The 16,350-nt window shown below is 41.2% G+C and overlaps 1 protein-coding gene across 3 annotated transcripts in view; it reads left to right on the forward strand.

Annotated features, from left to right (window-relative positions):
* znf438 (zinc finger protein 438) overlaps positions 1-9,620 on the forward strand; it is a 149,071-nt gene extending 139,451 nt beyond the window's left edge. For all 3 annotated transcript variants that reach the window (XM_088072190.1, XM_042510432.2, XM_088072191.1), the window contains 2 exons: positions 2,912-4,696; positions 4,812-9,620. In XM_088072190.1, coding sequence (XP_087928316.1) covers positions 2,940-4,696; positions 4,812-5,418 — 2,364 coding nt within the window. In that variant the 5' untranslated portion in view covers positions 2,912-2,939 and the 3' untranslated portion in view covers positions 5,419-9,620. The remainder of the gene's footprint in view (positions 1-2,911; positions 4,697-4,811) is intronic.
* Positions 9,621-16,350: the final 6,730 nt, after the last annotated feature.

Consider the following 16,350-nt stretch of genomic DNA (forward strand, 5'->3'; position numbering starts at 1 on the left):
CAGCCAAAGTCACAGTCAAACTGGAGTCAACTATCCACACAGAGAAGGAATATCTCCAGTTTTATGGAGTCGTAATGCGGTAGGGGTACTGTATAAATAATCTCTCCGCACAGAAACACTTCCAGCTGTTAAACAATATGCCCTTTGCAGTTTTTCTTTTCTTCTGTGTCCTTTTGAATGTATAAAGCGTCTCACCCAGACGCCTTTGAAAATGAATACAGACATATTTTTTTGTGTGTTGGGAAATTCTGTTGTTGAATATTTGCCTTTTGTGACACCTCCAGATTGTTGCACTTTATGCTGATTATTATTACAGAGTGCAGTTGGAACTCCGCCTGTATCAAACGCAAAAGTCGGGTCATAATGTGAAATTCAAACCTTCGAGTCTGTTTACAATTAGGCCCTTTGAAGCATTCCTCTGTAATCTCTCCCTGCTTTTGATATAGAGATTCAGTATTGATATAAATGAAGGGAATTCAGCCTTTGTTTTTGGAGCCATACCTGTGGCTTTTGATTGATGGATGGAAACTGTACGGTAGATTTCTATAATATAGACTTGTTTAAAACCTCACTGTGAGGTTCTAGTTTCCCCGTAGACTTCAGGAGTATTTTGTATCAGCACAGTCAGAGTCCACAGAGGGTTGAAGCCTCATCCCCGCTGGATAACCATGAAACGTTTGTGAACGAGGGATGATAAAGTAAATCCAGGGGCTTTTTTTTTCCAGGGGCATCCTCTTTGCCTTTGGGCAGGTTGCAGTGCTGGTCAGTGTGGGGGGAGATGAGGCAGGAGCCCCTCTTCAGCTAGTAAAGATCCTGCCGTTGGGCAGCTTTCAAGCTCCAATGGCTGATCCTATCAGGAAGTAGGGGGGGGGTATAAGGAGCCCCCCCGCAGAGCCCCAGCATGTACCACTGCTGCATGCTGAGTCTAAATCAAAGGGGGCAGTCTGTCCTTAGCCTGGGGGAGAGTGAGTCTGCTGTGTGTGACCAGGGAGACGTGGGTAATAGGACAGCTTGTCACACTTGTGCAGATGCTTGTATTTTTGACGGTGTGTTTGCGTCTCTCATGCGTGGGTTGCACAGTAATGACACCATAAAAAAACGGAGGCCTTGTGCAGTGAGGTCACTGTTACAGTCCTGATCTTGGCAGCTTTTAGAAGAGACCACAGGAAGCCATGTAGCCATCTCAGTTATTAGTATTAAGTATGTTAGATCCAACAGATAAGACTGCAATCATATGGTGATGTAATAGTGGCAGTTATTGTTAATGTGGAAACTTGAGCTCAGAGGGTCTGAGCTAACAGGGCAAGTTAAAGGAATATTTCACCCCCTAAATGGTTATTTGTATATTAATCGATATTTACATGCAAAGTTAAGTGGAGCTACAGTTACAGCTCAATTAGGTCATTTCATTGCACTACTGTCCCTGTCCCAGCATACAAGCACAGGGGGAGAATTGATTTATTGTATGTTTGACTCCGCCATAGTAGGTGACAATATGCCACCTTTCAGCTAGTTCCTATTGGACCTTCTTGCGGTTGACTTATTACGTCACTTATACCTAGTTCCCACCACAATAAGTGGGTGCACACAGATTTTTTCAACACAGGTAAACCCACTAAATGGCTGTATTCCCACTTAACGTAACGCTGGAGAGCGAGTCGGCCTTTCTGTCAGCTTGTGTGTGTGTGTGTTTGTGTGCGTTGTCTTGCTGTCTTGTGATGTGTCTGTGTGACGTCACAGACAGGCAGGAGAACAGGTAAACAGTAGACATCAGCAGGAACAGAGGTCTTTAAAAAAAAGAGTAAAAAAAAAAAGGTTTTAAGTACGTTTTCACTCTTTTTTTTCTCTCTTTTTTACTCTTCTATTGAGTTTTCAAAATATACACTTGTACATGGCAATATACAAAATCAATAAATGGGTCTTCGAAAACTTTTAGTGGTTTCTTCTCTTTATTCATCTCTTACTTATTAAGTCCCCCTTTCAGACTCGGTGCCGATGTATTTGGATCGGTGTTTTAGCGCTGCATCGGAGGACAGTAGTTAGCGATGGCGCATCATTGTATCTTGTCAGTAATAGATATAAAATTAGTGCGTTCATCCGGGTGTTGCGTTTCCATCAATGCCGATCGAAGCCGGAGGTGGGAACGCCAATTGTACACATTCCCATTGCATTAAAAAGCCAGGTTTGCGGTCCATAGCAGGCTTTTTGTGCAGTGGGAATGAGGCGATACAAAACAAGTTAGCAAGCGGCAACCTTGTTGCATGTCGAGTGGTGAAAAGGACACATGGATAACTATTCTGCGCTGTACATTTCGTACATACTCTTCATTTTACTTGGAACCTTCATCCTGGCTGCAACAGTTTCCGTCACTTATGATGCCGCATATATTCTTATAAATGCATGAAAATTATTACATTTTACTTAACAACAACAATGAAACATTATGGTGAAGCATAAATTGTTATAAATGCATCAATATGTACTTCACTTTACTTCACACACACAATGATAACTTGTGATACTGCATGGACTGTTATAGCACACTATGTGTCCTTGCTACAGTTGATTGTTGATGTGTGTATAGGTGAGTATATATATATATATATAATGCATTATAAGCCCATCATTCAACCTCTAGTTTATAACTAGACACTCGCCACTTAAAAGTCATTATAAGTCACATCTATGTTTTATGCCTGTTGATATAGTGCATCACTAAGCATTGTGTGTTTATGAGTGTAGTCATGAAGCATTATGAATGCATTAGAATTCACTATGAAAACCTTCGTAATGCATTAAAAATGCAGTCTTCATAGAAACTGTTACTAAGTATTCCTCTGAGGCTGAACAGAGTTGTTAGTCTTGGTGCAATAACTAATAAAACTTTATTTCTTTTGTGATTCTGTTGCAGTTGGTAGCCAGTGAGTCCAGCCCTTCAGATGAAGAGCCTTCAGTTCCGGAGCATTGCCCCTAAGGCCCCGGCCGTGGTGCCCTCCCCCTCCCCCGCGGTCCTGTCCTGCCAGCCTCCCTCTGCCCTCCCTGAGGCTTCCACCGCCTCCAGCCCTAAGTCCATCATTGTGCCCACCCAAAACTATGCACTGATGCAAATAGCAGGTCAAGATGGCACCTTCTCTCTGGTGGCGCTGCCCCCTTCTGTCTCCTCTCAGACAGCACAGCAACAACAGCAACAAACACAAAAGAACCTCAAGTTGCCCATTCCCAGATACCAACCGGTGAGGAGCAAAGGGACCACAGATAAGGTCAAGTCACCACCTTTAGTTGCTAAGGTGAAAACAGCCGCCAAGGTTGCTGTGACAGCACAGACCAGGTCAGGGGCGTGTGGACCATCGACAGTGGTAAAGAAAAAACAACAAGAGACTAAGCACACAAAAGAAACCCCAGTGATCAAGGATGAGCGTTCAGAGCAAGTAATTCTTATTGACCCAGCCGCCTCTGACATCTCCGTCACTGCTCTACTCCCAGACAATGCTGTCCTGTATCCGGGCTCTCAGTTAGAGCGAGCGCCAGATGGCTCTGAACGACCTGCCACAACTGGCCTCATTCAGAACCTCCAGTACCCCCCTGCTGCTGTCAAAGGCTCCCCAGGCAAATCCCCCGAGGACAGCAAGACTACAGTGAGGCTGTGCCAGTCCAAGCCTGCTGCAGCCCAGCCCCAGAGCAGCATCACTGTCTTGTCCTCAGCCATCTTCAGCAAAGCGGTGCAGATCATCCCATCCCCACCTAAGGGTAAACTGCCCATCCTGCCCTACTCTAAAATGAAGAGCACTCTCATCCCGGCTGCCAAGCTCAGCAGTTTGTCCCCAGAGAAGAAGGGTTTCTCCAGCCAGACAGGCCTCACCAGCCCCTTAGATCCTTCGTCCAAGACCCTTGAGACAGCTGAAGCTTTGGGTCACAATCAGGTGCCAAACTCCACTCTACAGCCCCAGGCCAAGACCACACTCATGCCTGTGCTGGGAACCCTCCAGAAACCACCTGGCAAGAAGAGGGGGAGGAAGAGAAAAACAATGGAAGACATCTTGGCATTTGAGGCCAGAAAGAAACGGTCCTTGTCCTTCTTCCGTAGAAGGGTTCCAGAGAAACCGCCAGCAGTCGTTCCAGGCTCCAAACAAAAGGAAGTTGATATTTCAAAGAAGTACCGCAGCATTCGACCCAAGCCCATGCTGCTTATGGAGACAGTTCCCCAGCTGGTTAGCTTGCCCGCCATTACCCCAGACAGCCAAGAACAGGAGCTCGTACTCGGTCACCAGCTCCCCACCACAACAGCAACCAAGGCCCTGGACTGTCCTCCCCAACCAGCCCCGGTGACCCTCCACCTGAGAGGAGCATCCCATCCAAGAGTGTTCATAGGCAGCCGCCCGCTCCACCGCTGCCCCACCTGCAGCCGCTGTTTCCAGTTTAAGCACCACCTCCAGAGCCACATGAACAGCCACACCAACAGCCGGCCCTACGTCTGCCCGGTGTGCCGCAAAGCGTATGCTCACTCCGGCAGCCTGAGCACCCACATGAAGCTTCACCACTCCGAGGTACGCCCACGACGGTCCCTGTGTTGTGAGTTCTGCGAGAAGGCCTTTGGATATGTGGGGGTTTACTTTAGTCATCTGAGAGAGGTCCATAAGGTGGTGCTGACGGTGGAGCCGTCCATCAGCCATCACGAGGATGACCTGTCCGTGGAAGGGTGAGATTATTATCGATTGAGATAACTCATGAACAAGATGCACCCACTTCATTTTGACCTTTACCTTGTAGCAGGTTATATTTTAAAGTTGATTTTTTTTTTCCTTCCTCACCAGGGCCAACTCTCCAGAGCCATCGGACGAGCAGGATCGTGAAGACCCCGTGGAGCTGCAGATTAAATGCGGACGCTGCCAAGCCATCACTCCCACCTTTGCCGACATGAAGATGCACTTGCTGTACGTGCACGGACAGGAAGTCCATGTTCCACAGCACGATGGGCAACCACTGCGGGGTGGTCGCGAGGCCGAGAACGAGCTGGTTAAGCACGCAGCCCACTACTGGCGGCAGCTTAACGAGAAGCGCAACCTGGTCAAGTGTGGCAGCTGCGACGAGGAGTTCTTCTCATTCTCCAAACTGAAGCGGCACATCATGTCTCAGCACCGTGGCAGGGAGGGGGAGGACAGCGGGACCGTGTCATCACCAGACAGCAGCGGTGGAGGCCTCGGGGTCCTTGCAGCGGGCACGGCTTTTAACTGTGTGCTTTGCAGCGAGGTGTTAGACACTAAAGAGGGGGTTATGGAGCACTGGAGGAGTCGCCACCACTGTGAGCAGCCTGGCCTTCTGTGGGACGCACTGAGCTCCTACTCGGGCCAGGAGGAGGGTGAGGTGGACGGGGACGGGGACCCGGACACTCCTGCTCCTAGCCCACACTATCCAGCCTAGCCCTTCACTGTGGCTGCTCCTCACACACACTCAGTCCTAACAATCAGCAGCACAGGGATGTAGAGTTTCTCTTATGTCTTTTATCACTAGTTTCATCTTTCGCCAGTTGAAGCAGCAGAAAAAATGAAAAACAATATCAAGCCAATGGTGAAAATTGATCTTTGTGTTACAATTCATATGAGATACTCTCTCAAGGTCAGAGAATCCAATTTTATAAACGATATTATTTTTCATGTTGTTTTGATTGCACTGTTTTGTTTTTGACATTTTGTTTGGAGGTATGTATTTAATATCCTGTTGGATTATTTTTTTCTACTGCTTATTTAAATCTTATTAAAAGGGTAATTTATAACCTAGCTGACACAGTAAAGGGTCATTTCACCCAAACTCTAACCTTGAACCTATGATATCCAGCCATGCAGATCATTTGTGCTCAGTTTTTGAGATATCTGAGGGTCCTGCCCTCCTCCACAATAAAAACAACTTTTTAGAACTTGAATGCGACTCATAAGAAAAAGTTCCCCTGTCACTCAGTGGATTACTCAGATGAATGTGAGCTCCACATACAAAATCCCTCTATTTCATTGGGTCAGAGCTAAGGATGTTAATAGAAAATCGTTAATCAGTGGACTGCCGAGGATATTTTTGACCAGTTACACCATACACTGTATATCAAGATGGATGGTGCGTTCCCAGCTACTGTTGTTATACTTATGGGAAGCTAAAATATCTCAGATACGGCCGCTGCCATCTTGTGCTGCTGGTGTCATTTTGAGCCAGATTCTGCGCAGTTGTGATCTCTGCTGTGGTGGTGGTGGTCTCACCAAAACACCCATCTTTTCAATTGCAAACAGTGCCATTGAATGCAAATGCACAAATCTGCTCACACAGCTGTCAATCATCACCTAAAATTCACTTATTGTAGAAAAATAAATAACTCATTAAAACCAAACTTTTTAGAAAAATGATCACTTGGAAAAACAGAGTGATGAGAACTTCCTTGCATATCATAAACCATCAATTGAAAACTTTTATTTAGCGTGTACTATGAGATTTAAATTCAGCCCATGTCCCTTTCACTAACATGGAGGATGTGGCTTTTATGGCCTATACTGCGGACAGACACCAGGGGGCGATCCAGATGTTTAGGTTCTCTTTGGGGAAGCTGTTATGTCGTCCATATTTATATTCGGTCTATAGGTTGCACGTGGGCTAATAATGCTGCTCTGTAGTTTATTCCACTGCACATCACTCGAGTCTGGTAGCAAATAAAGTTAACTCACTTGGTGATTACTGTTAATAATGCTGTCCTGACCCCACGGCATTGGTGTGCAAACATGGTGGCCACCCAACGGTTTCCTCCCAGCTTTCACCGGTAGGAAAACATCTCAATTCTGAGCCATAAAACCCCTTTAGCATTGTTGACTATGTTAGTTCTGTTAGCTCTGATATCACTGTTTGCAGCATCAGCACGGCTAGTGGTGCTAACATAGTAAGCAATGCTAAAAGGGTTTTGTGGTCAATATGAAGTCGTTAACTCACCGGGGGTTGCCATAATGCTCCAACAGCAATGAATTTCGCTGTGGGGACAGCGTTACTAAATTATAGTTATTTTCAAAATTCAGACTTTTTAAACTTACTTCTATCAAATAAAAAGTTTCAATTACAAAAACAATGTGTTCAACCAAAATTTACCCTTCTGTTTTCGTTTCTTTAAGGGTTATTTTAAGTGATAACAGTAATTTTGTATTTCCGTGATAGCATAAAACAGCGATATTTTCTAACTCTGTTATCAAACTGTCTTATACCATTGCATCATCAGTGCAGAGTGGCCACTGGTTAGTAGAGACTGGAGGTTGGGCAGTGGGCATGTTTGCATTTATTAACGTGACCAGCCGGCTGTCTGTCAGCAAGGCCAATGCAAAATGAAATAAAAATCAAGACAATTACATTTTTAAAAATTAGAACTTCGCCACCTCTAAATTTATAACGCTTTGAAATGCATTGCTAAAGCTCACTGAATCAACAGAACGCAGGACTAAAAGGAAACGTTGCTTGTATTATTAAAAATGAACCCACCAGTTACCAGTTAATGGGTGGGCACTCTATCACTCTAGCAAAGTGAACCAAAACTGACATCCCTGGTCGGAGGCAGAAATCTCAAAGATATTCTTCATTTCAGCTGAAACTACCAAATCTGCATCGCTGGATACCACTATGGGTTTTAATTTAGGTGGACTGACCCTTTTAAAAAATACTGAGAAATCTAAATCTCATAACAAGGGCACACTGTCTACTGTCACACTGGTTGACGATGTATCTATTGGCCTTGGATTGTTACAGGTTAAAAAAAAATCTGTATGTGTAAACAATCCTTAGACATAATATTACTCCTGTAACAGAAAATCAACAGTTATGACTTGAACTCTTACCGTCCGATTCCGGACAGTATTAGGGTCCTTTGCCCACCTGGACCCATGAAGGAACACTTTCCTAACCAGCACCCAAGTGACATCCTCGTGGCCTTCTGAAAAAAAAAAAGAAAAGAAAAAAAGGGTGTTCATGCGTAGTGTGGCTTACCGTCAGTCTGGTTCTCCGTAGGCCAAGTTCTATCTCCTTGACTTGTTGATTAATGCCTATTTGTGTATTCTGTGATATGCCAAGGGTCTATTTACACTAGTGATTGTAGAAGTGAGTTTTGCATTTAAGCTTTTTAACCACTGACAGAATACGTTCTGTTGACTTAGTAAATAAGCAAAGGAAACCATCGAATTGCCTACCTGTTGTTGCCAGCTCATGTACGCACCTGTGGAATTGTGTGCACCCAGACTCTATTATTAGAGTTACTAGAAACTGTTGTCAAGTCCAGAAAATATGCTATTTTATACTCTAGATTAATACAGAGGTCTTTTAGTATATTTATGCTTGTTGCTGGTGCTTAAAGAACCAGCACTGAGACATTTGTTACGTTTGCTTCTTCTAAGGGGATGCTTAATGTCTTGTTTCTCGATGGGAGGCCATTACTACATGGCAATTATCTCTGCTAACATTTGTCTGTGTTTATCTTTCAAATGAAGAAGTTAAAAAAAAAAAACATCACAGGGTCAAGTGAATGTACCTGAATGTTTTCAAAACCCTACCAAAAGTATATATATATATATGTATATATATATGCTATATAGACTTATTCCATAGATAGAATATATAGATATATTGAGAAAAAAAAGTATATATATTTACATAGAGTAACTAGTGAATCAGCTGCTGTGTTCTGTCATAATGGAGGAAGGAAACAAGAGATGAATATATCATTGCCAAGACAGGCAACAAAAGCCATGTAGAGCTGTCCTTATGTGTCTGACACAAAACGCAGGGCTGTGAATGAAGGACGAAGCACTGATGACAACATGTCACACTGAGCGGAGTCGGCAGGAAAGTGTTTGTTGAATGCCGTGTTTCATCAGTGATGTGTCCTTTGTTTTCAAGCCCTCAACACAAACCGCTGTTGTGAGAAGTTTGCCTTTAGGGCTTTCTGCCAGAAGGCTCCGTCTTGTACCCCTTTCCCAACGTATGCACGCGTTTTTTTTAAACACGGGTAAACATGCTAAAAATGAGCGATTGGGGAGTATTCCCACTGCCACTGAACTTATGGCTGGAGAGCGAGTCTGTGAGTCCGTGTGACGTCACAGACAGGCTGTAATTAGTGACGGCGCATCAGTGCATCTTGTTGGTTAAGGAGTTAAAATTACCGCGTTCACCTAGATATTGCGTTCCCATCAATGCCGATCGGAGCCGGAGGTGATTAAAAATCCGTGTCTGGTGTAGAATCATTTGACCCGGGTGTGAGTGCCGATCGTATGCATTCCCATCGCATTAAAAAGCCAGGCAAAAGATTTTTGTTTTGGTTAAAATCAATTTCTGCTAGAAAGCCGTGAAGGCAAACTTCTCCCATGTGCACACAAACCAGGAAGTGACAGAATTAAGGGTCAGACTCTTCTTTCCTCAACTGGATGAGAAACATTACATGACCGTCAGCACAAGTCGGAAAGTGAAAAATTCCACATTAGGTGATGTGATGTGTTTGACTCACTTAATATTTTGACTGTGTCCAAAAAAATGACTGAAAGTTTTTCGTGCTTGTGACTGTTCGTGTACCCGAAGAACCCGATGTTTATGAGAATAAAGGTATGCTTTGTTGAGGACATTATGTGTGTAGTGCTTTCTTAGAAAAATAGGCTCGAACACATCAAGGTCCAGATTTATCAGATTTCCTCAGTAGCCGCCTTTACACAGAGTCCAGAGTCTAGAGCTGCAGCAGAGTCCCCCTTTATACCGCCCCTGCAATTTTACACCGACGGCGGCATCATATGCCGCTCAAGTGTGTGATAATACATGGCATCCCGCGGTCAAAGGAGGTATGACAGGCGTGACGTCTGTGTTGTGTGCCGGCTGATCTCACCTAAACATCATTGTTTTTTCCAGTTTGCAGACATTACTGCCACTGTTCTTCTTTGTAGTAGCTGCTATGCTAACAGCTGCTTTTTAAATCTCCCATGCCTTGCCTTTTCGTTCATTTTTTCAAAATGCATTATTATGGTGTTTAGGGCTGTTTTTGCACCATTCTATGCTATGGCGTGTTTCTTCACACTATTTTATGCTGTTTGGAGGTGTTTTTAGCTGTTTTTGGGACATGTCATATTTTGACATTTTTGCCATACTATAGCCTTGCCTTTTCGGTCATTTTTTCAACATGCGTTATTATGGTGTTTAGGGCTGTTTTTGCACCATTCTATGCTATGGCGTGTTTCTTCACACTATTTCATGCTGTTTGGAGGTGTTTTTAGCTGTTTTTGGGACATGTCATATTTTGACATTTTTGCCATACTATAGCCTTGCCTTTTTGGTCATTTTTTCAACATGCATTATTATGGTGTTTTTGGATGTTTTTGCACCATTCTATGCTATGGCGTGTTTCTTCACACTATTTCATGCTGTTTGGAGGTGTTTTTAGCTGTTTTTGGGACATGTCATATTTTGCCATTTTTGCCATACTATAGCCTTGCCTTTTCGGTCATTTTTTCAACATGCGTTATTATGGTGTTTTTGGATGTTTTTGCACCATTCTATGCTATGGCGTGTTTCTTCACACTATTTCATGCTGTTTGGAGGTGTTTTTAGCTGTTTTTGGGACATGTCATATTTTGACATTTTTGCCATACTATAGCCTTGCCTTTTCGGTCATTTTTTCAACATGCATTATTATCGAGTTGTTGGTTGTTTTTGCACCATTTTATAGTATGGCGTGTTTCCTCACACTATTTTATGCTGTTTGGAGGTGTTTTTAGCTGTTTTTGGGACATGTCCTATTTTGACATTTTTGCCATACTATAGCCTTGCCTTTTCGGTCATTTTTTCAACATGCGTTATTATGGTGTTTTTGGATGTTTTTGCACCATTCTATGCTATGGCGTGTTTCTTCACAGTATTTTATGCTGTTTGGAGGTGTTTTAGCTGTTTTTGGGACATGTCATATTTTGACATTTTTGCCATACTATAGCCTTGCCTTTTCTGTCATTTTCTCAACATGCATTATTATGGTGTTTTTGGATGTTTTTGCACCATTCTATGCTATGGCGTGTTTCTTCACAGTATTTTATGCTGTTTGGAGGTGTTTTTAGCTGTTTTTGGGACATGTCATATTTTGACATTTTTGCCATACTATAGCCTTGCCTTTCCGGTCATTTTTTCAACATGCGTTATTATGGTGTTTTGGGGTGTTTTTGCACCATTCTATGCTATGACATGTTTCTTCACACTATTTTATGCTGTTTGGAGGTGTTTTTAGCTGTTTTTGGGACATGTCATATTTTGACATTTTTGCCATACTATAGCCTTGCCTTTTCGGTCATTTTTTCAACATGCGTTATTATGGTGTTTTTGGATGTTTTTGCACCATTCTATGCTATGGCGTGTTTCTTCACAGTATTTTATGCTGTTTGGAGGTGTTTTTAGCTGTTTTTGGGACATGTCATATTTTGACATTTTTGCCATACTATAGCCTTGCCTTTTCGGTCATTTTTTCAACATGCGTTATTATGGTGTTTTTGGATGTTTTTGCACCATTCTATGCTATGGCGTGTTTCTTCACAGTATTTTATGCTGTTTGGAGGTGTTTTAGCTGTTTTTGGGACATGTCATATTTTGACATTTTTGCCATACTATAGCCTTGCCTTTTCGGTCATTTTTTCAACATGCGTTATTATGGTGTTTTTGGATGTTTTTGCACCATTCTATGCTATGGCGTGTTTCTTCACAGTATTTTATGCTGTTTGGAGGTGTTTTTAGCTGTTTTTGGGACATGTCATATTTTGACATTTTTGCCATACTATAGCCTTGCCTTTTCTGTCATTTTTTCAACATGCGTTATTATGGTGTTTTGGATGTTTTTGCACCATTCTATGCTATGGCGTGTTTCTTCAAAGTATTTTATGCTGTTTGGAGGTGGTTTTAGCTGTTTTTGGGACATGTCATATTTTGACATTTTTGCCATACTATAGCCTTGCCTTTTCGGTCATTTTTTCAACATGCGTTATTATGGTGTTTTTGGATGTTTTTGCACCATTCTATGCAATGACATGTTTCTTCACACTATTTTATGCTGTTTGGAGGTGTTTTTAGCTATTTTTGGGACATGTCATATTTTGACATTTTTGCCATACTATAGCCTTGCCTTTTCGGTCATTTTTTCAACATGCGTTATTATGGTGTTTTTGGATGTTTTTGCACCATTCTATGCTATGGCGTGTTTCTTCACAGTATTTTATGCTGTTTGGAGCTGTTTTTAGCTGTTTTTGGGACATGTCATATTTTGCCATTTTTGCCATACTATAGCCTTGCCTTTCCGGTCATTTTTTCAACATGCGTTATTATGGTGTTTTTGGGTGTTTTTGCACCATTCTATGCTATGGCGTGTTTCTTCACAGTATTTTATGCTGTTTGGAGGTGTTTTTAGCTGTTTTTGGGACATGTCATATTTTGACATTTTTGCCATACTATAGCCTTGCCTTTTCGGTCATTTTTTCAACATGCGTTATTATGGTGTTTTTGGATGTTTTTGCACCATTCTATGCTATGGCGTGTTTCTTCACACTATTTTATGCTGTTTGGAGGTGTTTTTAGCTGTTTTTGGGACATGTCATATTTTGACATTTTTGCCATACTATAGCCTTGCCTTTTCGGTCATTTTTTCAACATGCGTTATTATGGTGTTTTTGGATGTTTTTGCACCATTCTATGCTATGGCGTGTTTCTTCACAGTATTTTATGCTGTTTGGAGGTGTTTTTAGCTGTTTTTGGGACATGTCATATTTTGACATTTTTGCCATACTATAGCCTTGCCTTTTCGGTCATTTTTTCAACATGCGTTATTATGGTGTTTTTGGATGTTTTTGCACCATTCTATGCTATGGCGTGTTTCTTCACAGTATTTTATGCTGTTTGGAGGTGTTTTTAGCTGTTTTTGGGACATGTCATATTTTGACATTTTTGCCATACTATAGCCTTGCCTTTTCGGTCATTTTTTCAACATGCGTTATTATGGTGTTTTTGGATGTTTTTGCACCATTCTATGCTATGGCGTGTTTCTTCACAGTATTTTATGCTGTTTGGAGGTGTTTTAGCTGTTTTTGGGACATGTCATATTTTGACATTTTGCCATACTATAGCCTTGCCTTTTCGGTCATTTTTTCAACATGCGTTATTATGGTGTTTTTGGATGTTTTTGCACCATTCTATGCTATGGCGTGTTACTTCACAGTATTTTATGCTGTTTGGAGGTGTTTTAGCTGTTTTTGGGACATGTCATATTTTGACATTTTTGCCATACTATAGCCTTGCCTTTCCGGTCATTTTTTCAACATGCGTTATTATGGTGTTTTTGGATGTTTTTGCACCATTCTATGCTATGGCGTGTTTCTTCACAGTATTTTATGCTGTTTGGAGGTGTTTTAGCTGTTTTTGGGACATGTCATATTTTGACATTTTTGCCATACTATGGCCTTTCCTTTCCGGTCATTTTTCAACATGCGTTATTATGGTGTTTTTGGATGTTTTTGCACCATTCTATGCTATGGCGTGTTTCTTCACAGTATTTTATGCTGTTTGGAGCTGTTTTTAGCTGTTTTTGGGACATGTCATATTTTGACATTTTTGCCATACTATAGCCTTGCCTTTCCGGTCATTTTTTCAACATGCGTTATTATGGTGTTTTTGGATGTTTTTGCACCCTTCTATGCAATGACATGTTTCTTCACACTATTTTATGCTGTTTGGAGGTGTTTTTAGCTGTTTTTGGGACATGTCATATTTTGACATTTTTGCCATTCTATAGCCTTGCCTTTTCGGTCATTTTTCAACATGCGTTATTATGGTGTTTTTGGATGTTTTTGCACCATTCTATGCTATGGCGTGTTTCTTCACAGTATTTTATGCTGTTTGGAGGTGTTTTTAGCTGTTTTTGGGACATGTCATATTTTGACATTTTTGCCATACTATAGCCTTGCCTTTTCGGTCATTTTTTCAACATGCATTATTATGGTGTTTTGGATGTTTTTGCACCATTCTATGTTATGGCGTGTTTCTTCACAGTATTTTATGCTGTTTGGAGGTGTTTTTAGCTGTTTTTGGGACATGTCATATTTTGACATTTTGCCATACTATAGCCTTGCCTTTTCGGTCATTTTTTCAACATGCGTTATTATGGTGTTTTTGGATGTTTTGCACCATTCTATGCTATGGCGTGTTTCTTCACAGTATTTTATGCTGTTTGGAGCTGTTTTTAGCTGTTTTTGGGACATGTCATATTTTGACATTTTTGCCATACTATAGCCTTGCCTTTTCGGTCATTTTTTCAACATGCGTTATTATGGTGTTTTTGGATGTTTTTGCACCATTCTATGCAATGACATGTTTCTTCACAGTATTTTATGCTGTTTGGAGGTGTTTTTAGCTGTTTTTGGGACATGTCATATTTTGACATTTTGCCATACTATAGCCTTGCCTTTTCGGTCATTTTTTCAACATGCGTTATTATGGTGTTTTTGGATGTTTTTGCACCATTCTATGCTATGGCGTGTTTCTTCACAGTATTTTATGCTGTTTGGAGGTGTTTTAGCTGTTTTTGGGACATGTCATATTTTGACATTTTGCCATACTATAGCCTTGCCTTTTCGGTCATTTTTTCAACATGCGTTATTATGGTGTTTTTGGATGTTTTTGCACCATTCTATGCTATGGCGTGTTTCTTCACAGTATTTTATGCTGTTTGGAGGTGTTTTTAGCTGTTTTTGGGACATGTCATATTTTGACATTTTGCCATACTATAGCCTTGCCTTTTCGGTCATTTTTTCAACATGCGTTATTATGGTGTTTTTGGATGTTTTGCACCATTCTATGCTATGGCGTGTTTCTTCACAGTATTTTATGCTGTTTGGAGGTGTTTTAGCTGTTTTTGGGACATGTCATATTTTGACATTTTTGCCATACTATAGTCTTGCCTTTTCGGTCATTTTTTCAACATGCGTTATTATGGTGTTTTTGGATGTTTTGCACCATTCTATGCTATGGCGTGTTTCTTCACAGTATTTTATGCTGTTTGGAGTGTTTTTAGCTGTTTTTGGGACATGTCATATTTTGACATTTTTGCCATACTATAGCCTTGCCTTTTCGGTCATTTTTCAACATGCGTTATTATGGTGTTTTTGGATGTTTTGCACCATTCTATGCTATGGCGTGTTTCTTCACACTATTTCATGCTGTTTGGAGGTGTTTTTAGCTGTTTTTGGGACATGTCATATTTTGACATTTTTGCCATACTATAGCCTTGCCTTTTCGGTCATTTTTTCAACATGCGTTATTATGGTGTTTTTGGATGTTTTTGCACCATTCTATGCTATGGCGTGTTTCTTCACAGTATTTTATGCTGTTTGGAGCTGTTTTTAGCTGTTTTTGGGACATGTCATATTTTGACATTTTTGCCATACTATAGCCTTGCCTTTTCGGTCATTTTTCAACATGCGTTATTATGGTGTTTTTGGATGTTTTTGCACCATTCTATGCTATGGCGTGTTTCTTCACAGTATTTTATGCTGTTTGGAGGTGTTTTTAGCTGTTTTTGGGACATGTCATATTTTGACATTTTGCCATACTATAGCCTTGCCTTTTCGGTCATTTTTTCAACATGCGTTATTATGGTGTTTTTGGATGTTTTGCACCATTCTATGCTATGGCGTGTTTCTTCACAGTATTTTATGCTGTTTGGAGGTGTTTTTAGCTGTTTTTGGGACATGTCATATTTTGACATTTTGCCATACTATAGCCTTGCCTTTTCGGTCATTTTTTCAACATGCGTTATTATGGTGTTTTTGGGTGTTTTTGCACCATTCTATGCTATGGCGTGTTTCTTCACAGTATTTTATGCTGTTTGGAGGTGTTTTTAGCTGTTTTTGGGACATGTCATATTTTGACATTTTTGCCATACTATAGCCTTGCCTTTTCGGTCATTCTTTCAACATGCGTTATTATGGTGTTTTTGGATGTTTTTGCACCATTCTATGCTATGGCGTGTTACTTCACACCATTTCATGCTGTTTGGAGGTGTTTTTAGCTGTTTTTGGGACATGTCATATTTTGACATTTTTGCCATACTATAGCCTTGCCTTTTCGGTCATTTTTTCAACATGCGTTATTATGGTGTTTTTGGATGTTTTTGCACCATTCTATGCTATGGCGTGTTTCTTCACACTATTTCATGCTGTTTGGAGGTGTTTTTAGCTGTTTTTGGGACATGTCATATTTTGACATTTTTGCCATACTATAGCCTTGCCTTTTCGGTCATTTTTTCAACATGCGTTATTATGGTGTTTTTGGATGTTT

Source organism: Plectropomus leopardus, chromosome 21 (genome assembly GCF_026936395.1).
Source record: "Plectropomus leopardus strain MGB_pleo_1.0 chromosome 21, ASM2693639v1, whole genome shotgun sequence".
Taxonomy (NCBI): domain Eukaryota; kingdom Metazoa; phylum Chordata; class Actinopteri; order Perciformes; family Serranidae; genus Plectropomus; species Plectropomus leopardus.